The sequence below is a fragment of the Leguminivora glycinivorella genome, chromosome 24 (assembly GCF_023078275.1).
Source record: "Leguminivora glycinivorella isolate SPB_JAAS2020 chromosome 24, LegGlyc_1.1, whole genome shotgun sequence".
In the NCBI taxonomy this organism is placed as follows: Eukaryota; Metazoa; Arthropoda; class Insecta; order Lepidoptera; family Tortricidae; genus Leguminivora; species Leguminivora glycinivorella.
The window spans coordinates 10,691,114-10,709,846 of record NC_062994.1 but is presented as its reverse complement, the minus strand read 5'-3'; the positions used below and the strand labels follow the sequence as shown (position 1 = coordinate 10,709,846).

The 18,733-nt window shown below is 39.0% G+C and overlaps 1 protein-coding gene across 1 annotated transcript; it reads left to right on the top strand.

Moving 5' to 3' along the window:
- Positions 1-1,731: 1,731 nt before the first annotated feature.
- On the top strand, positions 1,732-10,655 carry LOC125238527. The gene is made up of 6 exons (XM_048145860.1): positions 1,732-1,783; positions 1,981-2,123; positions 2,314-2,661; positions 4,070-4,342; positions 9,046-9,237; positions 10,651-10,655. The coding sequence occupies exons 2-6, from the start codon at positions 2,024-2,026 to the stop codon at positions 10,653-10,655; spliced, it is 918 nt and encodes a 305-aa protein (XP_048001817.1). The 5' UTR covers positions 1,732-1,783; positions 1,981-2,023.
- The last annotated feature ends 8,078 nt before the right edge of the window (positions 10,656-18,733 follow it).

Sequence of the window (18,733 nt, the reverse complement as noted above, 5' to 3'; positions counted from 1 at the left end):
ATATTACAATGCGTTTATGATCGTCAAATAAAACTACGCCGGCTCTAACCCTACGCCTCAGCCTCGAGAAGATTTCAGTACCCCCTCAGTTGGAGGGGGGTATCCACTATGGGACCGGCAAGAAACATTCCACAGTCGGTCGCGGGAGGAAACTCCTCTTAAACCGCACAGTGCAGTGCAGGCTCCGGGGTGAGAGAAGGAGCACGCAGCCGACGGTAAGCGCGGCGGTGGTAGAAAGCGGCCGTTGGCATCATGCCAAACAATTCGTACGTGACCCCATGTCTGGCTCTGGTGCGCCAGTACGCAAGAGCGATACTTAGAGATAGATTGCAGATGTGTTACGGACACAGGTTTCGTCCGTGAGCTGCTGTTTAGCTTTGGTTTTTTAGGAAGTGTCCTTTCTATTCAATATTCATAAGTACTATTTCATCATCATCATATCAGCCCTTTATCGCTCACTGCTGAGCATAGGCCTCTCTTCTAGTACGCCACTTGTCCCGGTCCTGAGCTAGTCTCATCCAGTTGTGACCCTCAATTTTCCGGATGTCGTCCACCCAACGAGCTAACGGATGCCAAGCGCTTCTTACATCTGTAACCGGCCACCATTCTGTTAATATTTTAGTCCATCTGCCATCACTCTGCCTAGCAACATGTCCCGCCCAACTCCATTTTAGTTTGGTAATGACGAAACCCACGTCTAGCACCTTGGTGCGACGACGGATCTCGGCATTCCTCACCCGATCTTGAATCTTGATACCGAGCATGGCGCGCTCCATGGCTCTCCGTGCAACTCGGATCTTATGCACAGCCTTTTTAGTGAGCGTCCATATTTCGGCACCGTAGGTCATGGTGGGCAAGACACATTGGTTAAAGAGGCGAGTCTTCAGGCATTGTGGAATGTTAACAGGTTTGAGGATGTCCGCCAACTTGTTGTGAATGCTGCCCAACCCAGCTGGGTTCTCCTAGAGATCTCCTGCTCCTGTTGTGTTTTGTCAAAAGATAGAATATGTCCAAGATACACATAATGCTTGACAGACTCTAGCTCTTCGTTCCCCACCATAATGGTTGAGACCGAATCACCAGAGATGTTCGTCATTACTTTAGTCTTGGACATATTCATCTTAAGACCTATTTTCAAAGAGGCATGGTACAGGTGTTCGACCATGCCTTGGAGCTCTCTAGGGTCTCGGCAAACAATACAATATCGTCGGCAAACCTCAGGTGCGACAAGAAGACACCATGGATGTTGATACCAGTTTTGTCCCATTTACTTAAGCGTTTTTATGACGTCTTCTAGTACCGTCGTAAAAAGTTTGGGTGAAATGGTATCTCCTTGGCGCACCCCCCTACGGATGGATATTGGATCACTGAGTCTATGAAGCCGGACTTGCATTGTTGCCGAGCTGTATAGCTCCCGGAGCACATCCACATAGCGAGCATCAACTGAGCAGCGATGGAGAGAGTCAAACACAACCCAATGTCCGACACTGTCGAAAGCCTTTTCGTAATCTACGAATGCCATGCAGAAAGGACGGTTGTACTCGTGACTTTTCTCCATAAGTTGCTTTACTACGTGAGTAGTACTAGAAGTACTATTTATTTTGTGGTTACAGTCCAATATTATTTACCTACGTTAAAGATCAATGCAGATTTGGAGATGATGCCCAGCTATTTGATCTCATCACGAAAAAAACTATTTTAATCACAAATTCATCACCGGATTTGTATGTACTGACCTCTGAACACATCGTATATTGTGGTGACCGGACCAATGCTGCGTCAGGTACGCCCGTCTGTTACGATTTTTAAGTTGACATTTTGTGTTTGAGGTTATGTTGTAGTTGTAGAAAAATGTAAATAGAAATTGATATCTTGTATAAAATACGATAGTAAATGTAGAAAAAAACTATACAAGTGAACATTATTAATTCACTAATGTTTTCTATAAAGTGCTTAATATTATTTTGATCATCGTAATAGGTACATAGTGAAACTATCAAAAATTGGCTTGTATGGAACTAGAATGGAGTTTGTAACTGAAGTGTCCGAGTTTGTGCGATTGAAGAAGGAGCCTGCTGAGCCAGAAGCGGAGCCCGAGCGGCGGCCGCCCGGCGCGGCGCGAGGTGAGTGTCCGGGTGTTTCTCGCGTGCATTTGGCTTCACGACATTGGCAGTGATTCTAACAGCCTCGCTGGTGCAATTTTTACAGAACTATCTTCTTTGTAATTATGGCGTTTACTTAACTCTTGTATATGCTATTAAAATCGTTGCCAAATAAATTTGTTCTGAGTCTAATCTTAATCGTTTTACTTAGCAGTGCACATCAAAGAAGAACCACAGAATGAACATCAGTCAGACAGTGACGAAAAGGAAGATTGTTTGCAACACACAACGAGTGAATACGAAATAAAGAAGGATCCCTCATGCTTTGAAAATATTGTGAGCGATGTGATAGATGGCTTGTGTGACGGTAGAGTGAAGGATGAGGTTTTGCAGCCGGAGTCCGTGCCACAGATCCCACAGACAGCCTCCTGCTCGGACAGGGAGTGTGTGAGCGAAGCAGCCATGCTGGCCGGCCTGTACACGGACCATGATGTTAAAGATGAGCTTGTGCTGGGTGCGGAGTGCCCATATCGGCCTGATGTCACTCTGGTAGTTCATGGTAAGTTCTGAATTGTTGTGTAATGGTACACTCTCCATGCTGATACTAATTATATATTATGCCATATGTTCAATCCTTGACTTAGTAAGTAGGGTGGGGCGGCTGTGGGCTCTTAGTACATTGGTTAAAGTTAGCATCATAGCTAAAATCGCCGTCAATAGAAATTGTCAACAATGTAAACAAACCATTCTATAAAATATCAATATTCTCTAACATAATTTTATTATTTTAAAGGTTGAGGATCATAATGCACAGAAAACCTCCTATAGATTGCCAATATTGTAAATTTTGTGCGTGCTACAAATCACCAGTGCTTGGGGCGCGAGGAGCGGGAGGGGAATGTGTTTAGCGCGCTGCGATTGGTCGTTTCAAGGACGGCAGGCAGTCGCGCCAGATGAATAGGGACAGAAGTATGACTGTCCCTCTACTGTCGCGTAAGTGGCCAGTGTAAGTTGACCTATGCCGGCTCTGAATAAATTATAAATATGACTTATTTGTGGAATGTAATAGCGTCCCGTTTTTAAATTTGAACTTCTTGTTACCTTTCCACACCATTTCACACTACAGGTGGACATCTTTAAGGCATCAAAATACCCTTTTTCAATTTTTTTATTGCGAAAAACACGAGCTGCATTCGGGTCGGTTACTGAATGGGCACGGCGAGCGTCCGCGCTTATATCATGGCAAATTATACAAGTAAGGCTGGTGAACGCGAGTCGTCTTGTAATGCATGTCTATAGAGGTTGGTCTGTGTCATAATGTGATATGAATTGATTAAATAACACATGGATTTAGCCAGTATCTGATGAGAAGGGAAATTAAGACGATACGGTAGGGGTCAATTTTCCATATCTCTCGACTATTTCCTCCCTGGTTTTTGAAGATAGAGCAATGATTTTTTCAACACAGATTGTTATTATTTTTATCTGTGTCGGACCGTTTTGATTTTTTTGATATTCTGCTTTTTAAAGATTCTAGAGCCAATCAAAAAATTCCAAAAACGGCCTTTTTCATTGTGGCGCAAAAAATGTGTGATACTCAAGATTGGTAACAATTAACCAAAAAAGCGAAACGGTCCGACATAGATTATTTCATTGTTATTCAGATTCTCAAATTTAGTTCCGATTGATTAAGTTTTGAAGAAGGAAAGGATTTTAAAGATTTTTTTGAAATATCTTTTGACTGAGTTGTTCTTAATGGACAATTTTTTTTCGATAAATCTAGTTAATAACACTTGTATATTTAACTAAAATTCCCAAGTTGAAAAGGGGGCTCCTTTCCATTTTAGCATTTTCGCTACCGTATCCTCTTAAAGACATTTTGACTACAAGGTTTGTTTACATTGTTCACAAGTTCTATTGACGGCGACTTTACAGTGATTGACCGTAATTTAATGTTTGTTGTGCAGGTCGCATTGGCCGTACGCTTCGAGATTGCTCTGTGACACTTGAACGCATCCCACACATCGATGTGCTCGCTAAGCGACAAGGCACAACTAGTAGTGACACTGAGTCCGATACTGATAAATTTCCATTTAGAGATGAATTTTACACTGAAGAGAGAGAACCATTATGTGATCTCTGTGGTCAAAGATTCAGTGTAATGTCGGATTTAGTGAAACATGTCATGGATCATGTACACAGACCGAGCGCGGAGCAGGAAGGCGGAGGGCAAAGCAATGGTGAGTGTATTTAGTTGATGACCGGATTAAAAATGATAGAAATTTGTAGTGTACATGTAATAATTTTGAAAATGGCATATGTGAATTGGCTGTGCATTTTAATACTTTCTGCAGCTCTTCTTAATGATTTACGGATATGAAACATAAAATAATTAAATTAAAAATATAACTGAAGAAAAGTGATCCAACACTTTATTTTACTGTGAAAAAATTGTAGGTGTTTTGCAGAGTACCTAATGCGATTAAAGTAAAAATCTGTTTGTGATATTTCATAATTATTAATCTATCTATCTATCTATCTATTAAGCCCCTTTTTTCTGAATTAGAGAATGTCTCTTAGTTCAGTGTGCCGCTTGGCAAAGGCCTCCTCTAGCTCTTTCCATTGACGTCTATCCTGGGCCACTCTTCTCCACTTCGAGCCCAATGTAAGCTTCAGTTCGTCCTCCCATCTCATTCGGGGTTTTTTCTGGCCCCTAGTACAACCTCTAGGGTACCAATTTGTTATGATTTGGCTCCATTTCTCCTGCTTGTCACGGAGCATATGGCCGGTCCATCTCCACTTCTGCTGGTCAATTTTCAATAGTATGTCGGTTACTTTTGTTTTTTCCCTAAGGTCTTCGTTTCGAACTTTGTCCAATCTGCATATCCCCATCATACTTCGTTCCATAGACCTCTGGCAGAACATGAGCCTGTCCCGGTGCTCCTTGGTGAGTGCCCATGTCTCGCATCCATATGTAATGCAGGGTAAGATGCATGTGTTAAATACTTTTCTTTTAACTGTCATACTCAGGTTTTTAGACTTCATGACTTCCTTCATAGACCAGTATTTTTTCCATCCATTTGTTACTCTTGTAATTATTTCTTTGCTTGTGAGGTCTTCCGGAGATATTATTTGGCCCAGGTATGTATACTCTTCTACATAATCTAAGGAGGTCATATCTACAATTATTTTAATTTTAGATGAATTGGTCATTACTTTCGTTTTTGTGGTATTCATCGTCAGGCCTACTTTTCTGCTTTCATTGCATAGGATCTGGATCATAGCTTGCAGTTTTTGTGGATCTTCTTCAAATAAAACAATATCGTCCGCAAATCTAAGGTGGTTTAGTTTCTTGCCGTCTATGTTGAGGCCCATATGTTCCCAGTCTAGTTTGCGGAAAGTGTGTTCGAGGACGGCAGAGAATAGCTTGGGGGACATTGGGTCTCCTTGTCTCACACCTCTTCTGACTCTGAATTCTGGACCAGTTTTTTCTAGTTGTACTCTTGCTTTGCTGTTTGTGTATATTGTTTTAACAATATTAATGTAGATCCCTGGAATACCCTGACTTGACAGACTCTCCCACATGGCCTCATGACTTATACTGTCGAACGCCTTGTTATAGTCAATGAATGCCAAATATAGTTTTTTCTTGTACTCATTATATTTCTCCACCACCTGTTTTACTGTATGGATGTGGTCTAGTGTTGAAAATTGTTTCCTGAAACCAGCTTGTTCGATTGGTTGGTTTTCATCCAGTTTTTTACTTATTCTACCTAATATGACTTTCGAGAAAATTTTATATAGGTTGGACATCAAGCTTATCGGCCTGTAGTTGCCTATGTCTTCCTTTGAGCCTTTCTTATGAAGTAGAATGACGTGCGATGTTTCCCACTGTGTGGGTATCCACTGGTTGATCAATATTCTATTGAATAATTTTGTGAGTATAGGAGCTAGTTCTGTAGCCATCCCTTTTAGAAGCTCGTTGTAGATGTTATCGGGTCCTGCTGCCTTTTCTAACTTTTGAGTCTGGATAGCCTTGACTACTTCGCATTGTAAAATTTCTGGTTCCAATTCAATTTTAGTATCTTGAGGTTGTATAGAACCGCCTTGGTTTTCTGTTTGGCATGTAGGGAAGTCCTTGTAAAGTTGTTCATAGAATTGCGTCGCTGCTTGGACTATATCCTCCCTTTTAGTGACAGTATCTTTTCCTCGTTTCACTTTCGGGATCCATTCTTTGTTTATATCTCTTAGCTCTTTCCAGGCTTTGCGCACTCCCCCTGTTCTGATTATGTGTTTCTCTAAAGTCTGTAGTCTTCTAATTTTACGGTCCCTCCTTATGTTTTGTTTTATTTTTTTGCTAGTTTCGGCTATTTGCTTGAGGTTGTTTTTCTTAAGGGGTCCGTCTATTAGATTTTTCCTTTCTTCTATAAGGTGGAGAGTTTTCTCGCTGAGTTGATGTTTTTGTTTGTTAGGGTTGATGGTTTTGGGAATTGTTAGATGTTCTTCCAGTTTCTGGTAACTTTCTTTGATGCTAGTGTTTTCATTAGTAAGTTTGTGGAGGTTTTCCAACAATGATTGCTTTAAGTCGTTGCAGTTAGGGTCAATAGTACCTTGAGATTTGATTTTGTACTTTCTGGGTGCTTTTGGTGGGTTCAATCTGAGTTTACACTAACTAGTCGATGGTCTGTGTTGAAATTAAGATTTTGTATTACCGAGGTGTCCGTAAATGCTTTTGGGTGGTTGCTTGCAATGTAGTCTATTTCATTTCTATGTTTTCCGTTCGGGGACCTCCAAGTCCACTTAGTGCTCTCCCTTTTTTTGAATAGGCTATTAAGGAGGTATAGGTTGTGTTCCATTAAGAACTCTACTAGTTTCTGTCCGTTTGCACTTCTTTTACCGAACCCAAAATTTCCTATTATATGTTCCATGTTGTTTTGTTTTACACCAATTTGTGCATTTAAGTCGCCCATTAATATAATATTGTTTTTTTTTAGAAAATTTCATGACCACTTCTGACAAGTCCCCGTAGAAGCTTTCGATTGCTAACTGATCAGCCTGTTCCGTTGGAGCGTATGCTTGTATGATTGACCAGGTTTTACTATAACTGGGCAACTTGATGTTAAGAATGGCTATTCTGTCAGAGATTCCAGTTATGTCTATAATTTGGTGTTTCAGGTGTTTTTTAATTAAGAAGCCTACTCCCCTTTGTCCGCCTTTTTCACCTTTGGTAAACATTATGTACTCTTGTCTCTCTTCAATTGCTTCTTGGGGCCTTCTCATTTCGCTGATACCCAGAATGTCCCTTATGTTTTCTAGAGCTACTTCTAACTCTAGTAATGCTTCTGGAGTTCGTAGTGTTCTGGTATTTAATGTTGATATATTTATGTTTACATCTTTTTGCTTTGCTAGAGGGTAATGATCTAATACTCCCGCGGTGACCTGCCGTATTGGGAGATGATTTTGTTGTTGTTTGTTTGTTGTTGTTGTTAGAATAGAATTGTTGTTCTTCCGGGGTCTGTTTTTCTGTGATTGCTATTGTTGATTACTTGTTGATGATAGAGAATTTGAGCGGGATCGGTTTGTGAACTCAAGTGTACTTGTTTTGTTTAGTTTTGAGGGGGCCAGTTGGATTACTTTCTTTTTGTGTGTGTTGTTTTCATCAGATACTGGTGAGTTGGTTGGTGATCTTTTCCTTTTCTCATTTGATTTGTCCTGCTTTGATTTGCCCTTTATTATGAGTTTATCATACCGGATTACGGCAATGTTGCCCTTTTCGATTTCCTCTTGTTTTTTGATGTTGAGTTCCTTTCTTTTGTTGATATATTTTTTGGTAATTTATTGCTGTTCTTCAGCACTAGCATTCGTCTCCAAGCTAGGGTTAATTTTATCAGTATTGGTCGTCGCTTATTTTCCATCTTTTTTCCTAGCCTGCGTGCCTCACTTATCTCCCACTTGTCGAAAGTTTCTGTCTCGTCGTCAGTTATCACCAAGTTTAGAGTATCAATGACCAATTTTATTAGTTCGGTATGGTTCCCTTCAGATTCTTGGATTCCGTGGAGTATTAAGTTATTTTTCCTGGTTTCCCTGTCTAGGTTGTGAACTTTGTTTTTTAGCACTGTTACTTCTTGTTTTATTTTCGCGTTTTCATCCAACAGTGGGGCTAATTTTTCCTCTATGGTTGCTGATACACTTGTTTTGATACTTTCTGTAATAGAAGTTGTGTGTTTTTCGAAGTCGTTCCTGAGCACGACCATATTGTCGTTCATTCTCTTTAAAACCGTGTTTACTAATTCTTCAGTTGACATTTTTATTCCTATTTCTACTATTATGGTAGAAAATTTAGCTCCTGGTATCACTGGTTCGAAGCAGGTATCACTATTTTAAGTTAATTTTCTTTTTCCACTGGTAACACCTTGTAACTCTAATGTCATTGATCGGAAGTTGTTTACTGCCGTTATTTTAGGTTATGTGTATGTATAGTTATAGAGATACGCGTCTGAGACACTTTTTTTGCACTGTTTTCGCTCTGAACGGCACTTTTTTCCGCGGATTTCTATTTCGGCACTGACTTTAGTGGATACTTTAAGGATTTTCAACGTTTTATGAATGCGCGAGTTGTTTTTGCACTGTTTTTTCGTAAAAATATCTAGACGAGGCGTAAAGCGGTTATCACTTGACAGATGTCGTACCGGAAGATGTAATAATTTTTAAAATGGCATATGTGAACTGGCTGTGCATTTCAATACTTTCTGCAGCTCTTCTTAATGATTTACGGATATGAAACATAAAATAATTAAATTAAAAATATAACTGAAGAAAAGTGATCAAACACTTTATTTTACTGTGAAAAAATTGTAGGTGTTTTGCAGAGTACCTAATGCGATTAAAGTAAAAATCTGTTTGTGATATTTCATAATTATTAATACTGTCTAAAATGTTTCAGCAATTGCTGGTCAGTGCCAGCAAGAGCAGGAGCGGGCTTTGTGCCGAAAATACGCGATCCAGGACTGCCGCGTGCGCCTCGAACGGCTCCGACACCAAGAGGCTCTTGCCGCCAACGACACGCAACACACGGATACGGAAATTGATGCGGAGGATATACACACTAGAGTTGACAATGGGAAACCTACTTGTGGTCTTTGTGGAGATAGTTTTGCACTGAAATCGGATTTGAAAAAACATATCATGATTGGTGTTCACATGCCGACGACACGACGTTCACAAGACGTGAGTCCGGACAAGGAATCAGATACTAGGATTCATATGTATGAGTGTGACTTATGCGGAGCAACATTTCAGCAAAAAAATACCTTACAAATTCATATCAAAACACACTCAACACAGTCAAAGTCTAAGGACTCTAAATGCGATAACATAGGAGAAAAATCTTACTATTGCGAAATATGTGCAGAGCGTTTCCGAAGTAGATACCTATTGAATAAACATAGAAGAGTTCACCCTAATATTTATGCATATTATTGCGACGTATGCAAAAAACGATTTAAAACTGCTTCTGATTTTAAAAGTCATACAAGTATACATAGTGACATAGGACCATATTCGTGTGAAGTGTGTAAAAAACAATTTAAAACTGACGCTTATTTAAAACTACATACTCAGATTCATAGACCTACACAGTCATATTCGTGTGATGTGTGTTAAAGACGATTCAGAACTGAGGCTACTCTAAAACGACATATTCTGTTTCATAGTTATATAAGACCATATTCATGCGACATATGTAAAAGAGGATTTTTGACTGTCACTTCATTAAAACAACACACACTATGTCATAGCGATGTAAGCTCACATTCATGTGACATGTAAAAGGTAAAAGAGGACTTTTAACATGTGTCAAACAACATACACAGTTGCATAGTGACATAGGACCGTATTCGTGCGACGTACAGTCGGTTCATCTTTACTTGTCCTATCATGTAAACAAACGAAACGTCAAATATGATCAAAGACAATTACTAGTGATTGGAAATGTCGTAAAAATGATGTATTAACGATAATTTGTAAATAAACGCTGCTAACGACATCAGAGGATTTTCAATTTTACGTCACACAACATCTATGTAAAAACCAAAATTAATTGAGGTCGTCACATTTGCAACAATCATATGGAAAAGGCTATTACATTATTCATTTTATAGTACCTGACATTAACATTAATACAACAAAAATATACTGATAGTAAAATATTCATTGTAAAGAGGTAGGAAATAAAACGTAACGAAGTCGGTTAATAAATCTGATAAATTATTGCAGTTAAAATCAACGCATTTTTTCCAAGCTATACAAACTCAAACGTTAATATCGATCGTTCATAACGATAAGTTGTCATCCCAACATTACGACTCATAGACAATCTAGACTTCGTAATGTCAGGAGTTTTTAATGTCATCCGTTCGTAATTATAATTATTAATGAAAATCGTTTTAGAAATGATATTTTTCAGTGGTTTTTTGATTGATTTCAATACTTTGTGAGTTTATTTGAGTGTATAATAACATTTTAAGTGATGGTTAATGTACAATTCCAGAGTGAGATAATGTTTTCCAGCAGTGTTTGTTTACATGATTGGACAAGTAAGGTTGAACTGAGTGTATGCGGAAATAGTTATACAAGAGTGCAAAGTTGTATTTTAAAGCCGAGTGTGGAATTGAAAAGGCGAGAGGATTCTATAGTTAAACCACGAGTGAAGCGAGTGGTTTGAGAATAGAATCCTGAGCTTGCGAGTTTTTCAACCCGAGAAGTACAATAAAATACATTTGCACTCGTGTGTAACACAAAACTTTTCCCCTCACTATAGCGAGGAAAGCACAACGCAAAAAACGCGTTTATAACTGCTTCCAGTAGTTCCACAGGCGGTATAACATCTTCATCACTAGAGCCTGTGTGGTGACGGGTTAAGAATTTCACCACCCCCTTTCTTCCCGTGGGTGTCGTAGAAGGCGACTATGGGATATGGGTTAAATTGTGGCGTAGGCGAGAGGCTGGCAACCTGTCACTGCAATGTCACAGTTTCGTTTTCTTTCAACCCCTTATTTGCCAAGAGTGGCACTGAAGCTTTAGTAGTTTCATGTGTTCTGCCTACCCCTTTATGGGATACAGGCGTGATTGTATGTATGTATGTATGTATCACTAGATTAACCCAAACTTTGCCTCTATTCAAGGTCAAATTACTTTATCCACTAGTGGATAAAATGCGTTTTTAAGCTTGGAACATACTACGCGGACGTCCGCCGTCGAGCGACCGCGACCGCGACCGATCAGTGTGCACGGACCAAAACATCCAGCGAGCCAGATTTCGATCGGACGTCCATGCGCTCAAGGCCACGTTCACGACCGTCGACCGATAGTTTGCACGGTTAAAGCTAGGAACATACTACGCGGACGTCCGTCGTAAAACGACCGCGACCGCGAACGAACAGTGTGCACGGAACAAAACATCCAGCGAGCCAGATTTCGAACGGACGTCCATGCGCTCAAGGCCACGTCCACGTCCGTCGACCGATAGTTTGCACGGTTGTGTGTATTTCCATTGTCCAGATTGCCGTCCGCGGTCGATTCACGACGGACGTCCGCGTAGTGTGTTCCTAGCTTTAGTGTATCTATATTCCATGTCCAGATCCGCGTCCGCGGTCGCGCGACCACGGACGTCCGAGTAGTATGTTCCTAGCTTTACCCGCTGGTATTAAAGGACAAAAACACGTTTTTCCGAGCTAGTGAGGGGAAAAAGATTTAGAAAAACATATAGGGACTCATAGTGTCATAGTGTTATAATATATGTACATGTGGCGTATGTAGAGAAGGATTTGTAACTCTGTTTGGTTTAAAACAACAATATCTGGGTTCTATTTTGTTATATCACGTCTTTAATATAAAAAAAACTGTTATAAAAAAAATAAAGACAAAAACTTAATTTCTGGCCGGGATTCGAAACCCTGACACATGCGATCTGTCTGCGAACATTAGATCGACCTCAACGCTGAGCTATGCGCAGCCGCCGCGCGGGCGGCGAAATTAAATATATTTTATGTTTTAGTATACGTAAAATATGGTCGTTAATTTCACCGCCCGAGAATTCTGTCTTAACAATACAACTACTCCACACGAGATGGTGCTAAGGCTACGCTAGATCGATTTTTCACTCCCGAAAACTCCCACATACAAATTTCAGCGAAATCGTTAGAGCGGTTTCCGCGAACGTCGGTGTACCTATATGTCGCAGGGAAATGGCCAAAACAGAGATTTGATCAAGTTTCTAAGGGATTTGATCAAATCACGCAGGATGTCAAAATGGCGAATCCATTTCATCATTTCGCTAGAAAATTTCAGTCATTTGACTAAATCCCTGACTCTGTTTAGTGAGATCACAAAATCGGCCAACAGACACGCCACGTTTTGTCATTTCACTAGATTTGTTTAGGGATTTGATAAAATCCCTGAACCGCGACAGTGAGTTGACGAAACGAACTCAAAAAGTCAACTAGTTTTAACATTTCCTAAATTTAGGGAAATGATAAAGTCTCAACTGGTGATTTGATCAAATGTCTGAACTGATTTCGTGAAATGACAAAGCCTAGAATCTAATATATCTAATTAAACTTATTAGACTCTTGCCTTTGTCACTTGATTTGATTGAATCCGTAACTAGATTAGTGAAATGGTAAAATTGAATCCGTTTTTAAGTTTTTGGTTTTCTATAAATAAGAAAAAAAAATAGAATAAGTGAAGAAACAAAGCTAAAAATGTTTCATTTTAAATTATTTTCTAAAACATTTTGTCTTTTCACTGAACTTGTTTAGCGAAATAATAAAACTAATAGTTGACTTTATATATAAGCTCGTTTCGTCAACTTACTGACGTGGTTCAGGGATTTTATTAAATCCCTAAACAAATCTAGTGAAATGACAAAACGTGGCGTGTCTGTTGGTCAATTTTGTGATTTCACTAAACAGAATCAGGGATTTAGTCAAATGACGGAAATTTTCTAGAGAAATGATAAAATGGATTCGACATTTTGACATGCTGCGTGATTTGATCATATCCCTTAGTGATTTGATGAAATCTCTGTTTTGGCCATTTCCCTGCGACATATGTCTATAAATAAATAAATGTCCAAGAATTGCTCATTTTTACTTATACTACGTCGGTGGCAAACAAGCACACGGTCCGCCTGATGGAAAGCGGTCACCGCAACCTATGGACGCCTGCAACTTAAAAAAAAGTGTCACATGCGCGTTGCCACCCCATTAGAAACTTGTACACTCCCTTTTGCTGTGTTAAGTATAAGTACACAGCAAAAAGGAGTGTACAAGTTCAACTTGTAGTAGTCCGTAGTTCTAAAATAACAGTACTTGCTAGTACGGATTACAATTAACAGATGGCGGTATGTGCCTATTATTTCCAGATAATTCTAGAATGTAATATCACTTCTGTTTGAAGTACTTATTGAATTTTAAAAATACTACTGAGATAACGGAAGAAGCTTAAAATTCGTAATAATAATTAAATCACTTAATGAATACGCAAGTTTTGTCAACCGCTAATCATAAGGTCAATCTTTGTTGTTTCGTATCCTTGACCTGTGTCGCCATATGAATATGAAAGAATTCTCAGTCTTAACAATACAACTACTTCACACGAGATGGCGCGCGTTTCGCCACAAAAATTGTCATTCAAAAAAATTGTGTAATTTTCTATTCGTGGTAAGTATTCTTTTCAGTAATATGAAATGTCTTGAAAAAATATTACACCTCAATGTTTGTTGCTTCGTATACGGGGCCTTGACCTGTGTGCCATCTAGTTTTTGCAATAATCGTAAACTAGAACTTTCCTTTGCTAATCCGCGAATAGATAACGTGCAAGTCAATCAGTGCTAACCTGTTATAATTACTTGCGTATTTTTTACATGCAATTAATTTTCCCACCCTCCCGAGTTCGAGTTCGTTTTTGAGGGGGAGGGAAACGGAACCAACACCTCACCATGACTTCCATCCTCGTGTGAAAAATTTAACTGATGTGGAGTTTTCGGAGAATGAAGTAGAGCTTTTAGGAAAAGGGTTGAAATATAATTTCCAGCCAAAAATAACTCAGGGGACGTTAGAGAATTTGGCTGTGGATTCAGAGGTAGCGATAGTGCGGGGCCGTGGTGATTTAGATACCAAGACCATGGTGGCCAATGTTATTAAGAGTACTGTTCTGGCACAGGGTGGTGGATTTAGTTCTGATGGTTTGGCACTGAGAACTATTCAACAGAAAGTGCGAGAAAATGATTTGGTAGTTTCGAAAGCAGACAAAGGAAATTGCATTGTTATTATGGAGAAAGGAAGTTATAATCAGAAAGTTCTTGATCTGATTCAAGGTGATGGCTTTTCGAGTTTGCAGAGAGACCCAACTTCAGGATTCCAGAAAGATCTGAGACAGGCAATTAAGAACTCTATGTTTGTTTTTGAAACTGAACATCAGAAGAGCATGGTTGTGCCAATGAATCCACGAGCTCCTATTCTTTATGGGTTACCTAAGATTCATAAGGATAACATTCCAGTTCGTCCAGTGGTCTCATATTTGGGTGCACCAACTTATAATCTAGCTAAGAGGTTGAATCACATTATTAGAGAAAAGTCTCAGTTCCAGCCGAAGTTTTGTTTGAGGAATAGTTTGCAGTTAATAGAAAAGATCAAAGATATTATTATTCCAGATAATGCTGTCTTGCTTTCGTTGGATGTAGATAGTTTGTTTACGAATGTGCCGTATGGGGAGACTTTGGATATTCTAAGGGACCTTTTTGAAAAGCAACGTTTACATCCGGGGGAGGTAGATGAGTTGATAGATCTAACTGCTATATGTATGAAACATAATTATTTTAGATTCGGGGGACAGTATTATTTGCAAAGTGATGGTTTAGCCATGGGTTCTCCACTGAGTCCTTTAATGGCGGATATCTTTATGGACCACTTTGAGAACCAGCATATTGCAGGGAATGATAATATATTGTATTACTTCAGATACGTAGATGATTTGATTATTTGTTGGACGGGGAGTATGGACCTGCTGGATGAATTTGTAACTGGGCTTAATAGTAAACATCCAAAGATCAAGTTTAAGAAGGAACTAGAGCAAGACAAGTCATTGAATTTTCTAGATTTGACCATTACTAGAGTTAATAATAGCCATCAATTTCAAATTTACCGCAAGCCTACACATACTGATACAGTTATACCAGCTTCTTCTACACACCCTTGGCAGCATAGGTTGGCCGCTTTTCACTGTTATGTGCATAGGATGTTGTCTGTGCCTCTTTCTGAAGAACACTATCGAGCCGAATTGGACAATATTTACCACTTGGCAGTTTCGAACGGTTATGATAAATCAATCGTTGATGGCATCATCAGAAAGAAGCGAATGGTTATGGTTAACAATATGTTGTATGCGGCACGTCCTTCTGAACCGGTTAAGAGGTGTCAAGCGAGCATTACTTATGTTGGCAAAGTGTCAGAGGACATCTATAAGATTTTGAAGTCAAACGGCATTCCTGTGGCCTTTAGGACAAATAACACTTTGCACTCCAAGCTTTGTAACGGCAAAGATAGGATCGAGAAAGGGAAAAAATCTGGGGTTTATAAGTTGAGCTGTGATGTTTGTAACAAAGTGTACGTGGGCCAAACGGGCCGCAATTTCACTACTAGGTATAAGGAGCATATGGCATCATACAGGCACAACCATCCAGAGAGATCCAATTTTGCAAAGCATTTGATAGAGAGTGACCATACTGTATCAGAGAATCATTCTTTTGATGTTTTACATGTATGTGAGAAAGGGCTGCGTTTGGGGGTTCTGGAACAGTTGGAGATAATTAGGTACAACAATAGGGGTTAATCCTTAATGAGCAGTTGAATGTTGCGTCATCGCCGTTATTACGAATTTTTCCATCTAACTTGCTTGGTAGGGGGTGGACAAAGTATAAATATGGCCGACCATTCTGGGGACGATCAGTCAGTTGCGGGACTTCGGACCGTCAACATCAGCTCCTGAGGATGCCTCGTAGAGAGGCGAAACACGTGTCGAGTTTTGTATTTTTGGTGGTGGGTTGTTATATTTATTTGCGTATTTATTTTTATTTTTGCGGTGGGAGGGTGGGAAAATTAATTGCATGTAAAAAATACGCAAGTAATTATAACAGGTTAGCACTGATTGACTTGCACGTTATCTATTCGCGGATTAGCAAAGGAAAGTTCTAGTTTACGATTAACATGGATTTCCGCAAAGTAACGCCTGATTCCATCGATTTTTTGCAATAAGTAGTACCTACATCGACCGAAAGAATTGTGTCTTAATAATACAACTACTCCACACGAGATGGCGCGCGAAGAAAAACGCATGAGAACTCGAAAATTCGCGTTTTCCGGGACCCAAAGACAAGTTAGATCGATTTTTCATCACACATCTAGCATCACAGTTTAAGATAAAATTTTGCCTATTTATGATATTTCACTGATTCGTGTTTAAATTCTATCGCTAAGCGTGTTAAAACTTGAATGTCTTATCCTTCTTTTACATTTCAAGCGTATTGCAGAATAGATACTCCTATTGGTTTCTTTATACTTAGTTTACAAATTAAAACGAGGTGTTTTTTCTCCAATCATGGACAGCAGTTCTCCAGTAAATGGATCCCCCTTTGTCGACAGTAAAATAAGTTTCAAATTTTACTTTTAAGGTGGCTCGCTTTCCATACAAAAAACATCTACCATTTATTTAGTCACCGCACACTACAACTAAATAAAAATATGCGCATACATCTACTATACATTATCCGTCGTCGCGGTAGTGAATGAAATACATTGTTTCATACAGAAATCATGGACAAATCCATGTGAATTTTTTATTAATTTTACGTAAATGTGCGTGCCAAATTTTGTGTACAGACACAGAGCCGTCATATTTCGCGCATTTTTAATTGACATTGTCATCAGTGACACTTGGCTCTTGACAAGTAATTATTAAAGATATTGGTTTAGTTAACTCAAGCAGACTCAGAAATAATGACGCATTTTGTCAATAAAGATACATATCGTATATTTCGGCACTGCTAATGTAAATCGAAATGGCGTCTTGGTCAAATGCACCGATTATGAAGCAGGTGATTCTGAGTTCCATCCCGCAGTTTTTTTTAATCATTTGAACTTTTTTTGGATTTTTTTTAATATATTTTTTAAATGGAATATTTGACTATTACTATATTGCTTTCCTATTTTTTATTTTCATACAAAAATACAATACAATCCTTTATTATGCCTTTGTTGATAAAATAAAATATTACACGTCTGGTATAATACATTATACATAGGTCAAAGTGTGGGCATAGTATTAGTAATGTATTGCATTTACTGAGCTGGTTGACCTATGTTATTGTTGTGTGAATGTTTTTCTTCAACAACTAAATGGTTATATACAAGAATATGGGTAGCTTTTGCACATTGTAATTTTTCCTCAGTCACCCGTTGACCACGAACGCTGTAAAAGTGTTCGAAACATCGGGATGAATTTTAAACTCATTATACGCGATTTAATCCGTTTTCATAGTTTTTATTTCATGAGTAACTATCGCGGTAACTGAAGACAATATTAACTAATTGGTTACAAATAATAATTATCATCAAATTATCATCAATATAATCTGGTCCAGGCAGGCAATTATGGTCGCGCGATAAATGATAAAACATCTGGCCGTCCCTATAATCGCACTTACTAATAGTGCGACAGGGACGGCCTGATATTTTATCGTCTATCGCGCGACCATGCTACCCGTGCTGTACTAGCTTTAGCCCGCGGCTTCGCTTGCGTTAGAAAGAGACAAAAGTAGCATATGTCACTCTCCATCCCTTCAACTATCTCCACTTAAAAAACATGTCAATCTGTCGCTCCGTTTGGCCGTGAAAGACGGACAAACAAACAAACACACATTTTCTTTGGTGAAACAACGAATTCTTCCACTTCAGATTATAGAGTAACCAGCTTTTCCCATTTATAATAAACTAGCTTTTGACCGCGGCTTCGCTCGCGTAAGAAAGAGACAAAAAGTAGCCTATGTCACTCTCCATCCCTTCAACTAAATCCCCTTAAATAATCACGTCAATTCGTCGCTCTGGTTTTGCCGTGAAAGACGGACAAACAAACAGACACACACCCTTTCCCATTTGTAATATTAGTATGGATTTGACATTATTATTTATATTTAAATAATTATATATGTATAGCCCAATTTCGTCGGTAACAGCGTGTTATGTAATGGCGTCGTTGGGGAACAATCGTCTGTCACGCCGTGAAGGTGCGTTCGATTCCCAGGATTCTATAAACTTTTTGTATTTTTTTGGATATAAATTTCGTTTTTTTTATTGACCGAGCAAGAATGGAGAGCCGAAGGTATCAATTTTATCTTAGAGAACATATTGATTTTTTTATTGTCATTTTGATTTTCTATTTATTAAGTTGAGATATAAAACACAACTTTTAATACCCTCGCTAAATATAATATTTTATCGAAATCACTCCTTAGATAAAAAAAGTCCACTTGAGTTTTTAAAGCATTACGTTACTCAGTTAACTATTGCATTTTCATT

Coding starts and splice junctions, on each gene's coding strand:
- LOC125238527 (XM_048145860.1), top strand. CDS start 2,024: ATGGAGTTTGTAACTGAAGTGTCCGAGTTTGTGCGATTGAAGAAGGAG. Junction 2,662..4,069: donor TGTCACTCTGGTAGTTCATG/GTAAGTTCTGAA, acceptor TTTGTTGTGCAG/GTCGCATTGGCCGTACGCTT. Junction 4,343..9,045: donor AGGCGGAGGGCAAAGCAATG/GTGAGTGTATTT, acceptor AAAATGTTTCAG/CAATTGCTGGTCAGTGCCAG.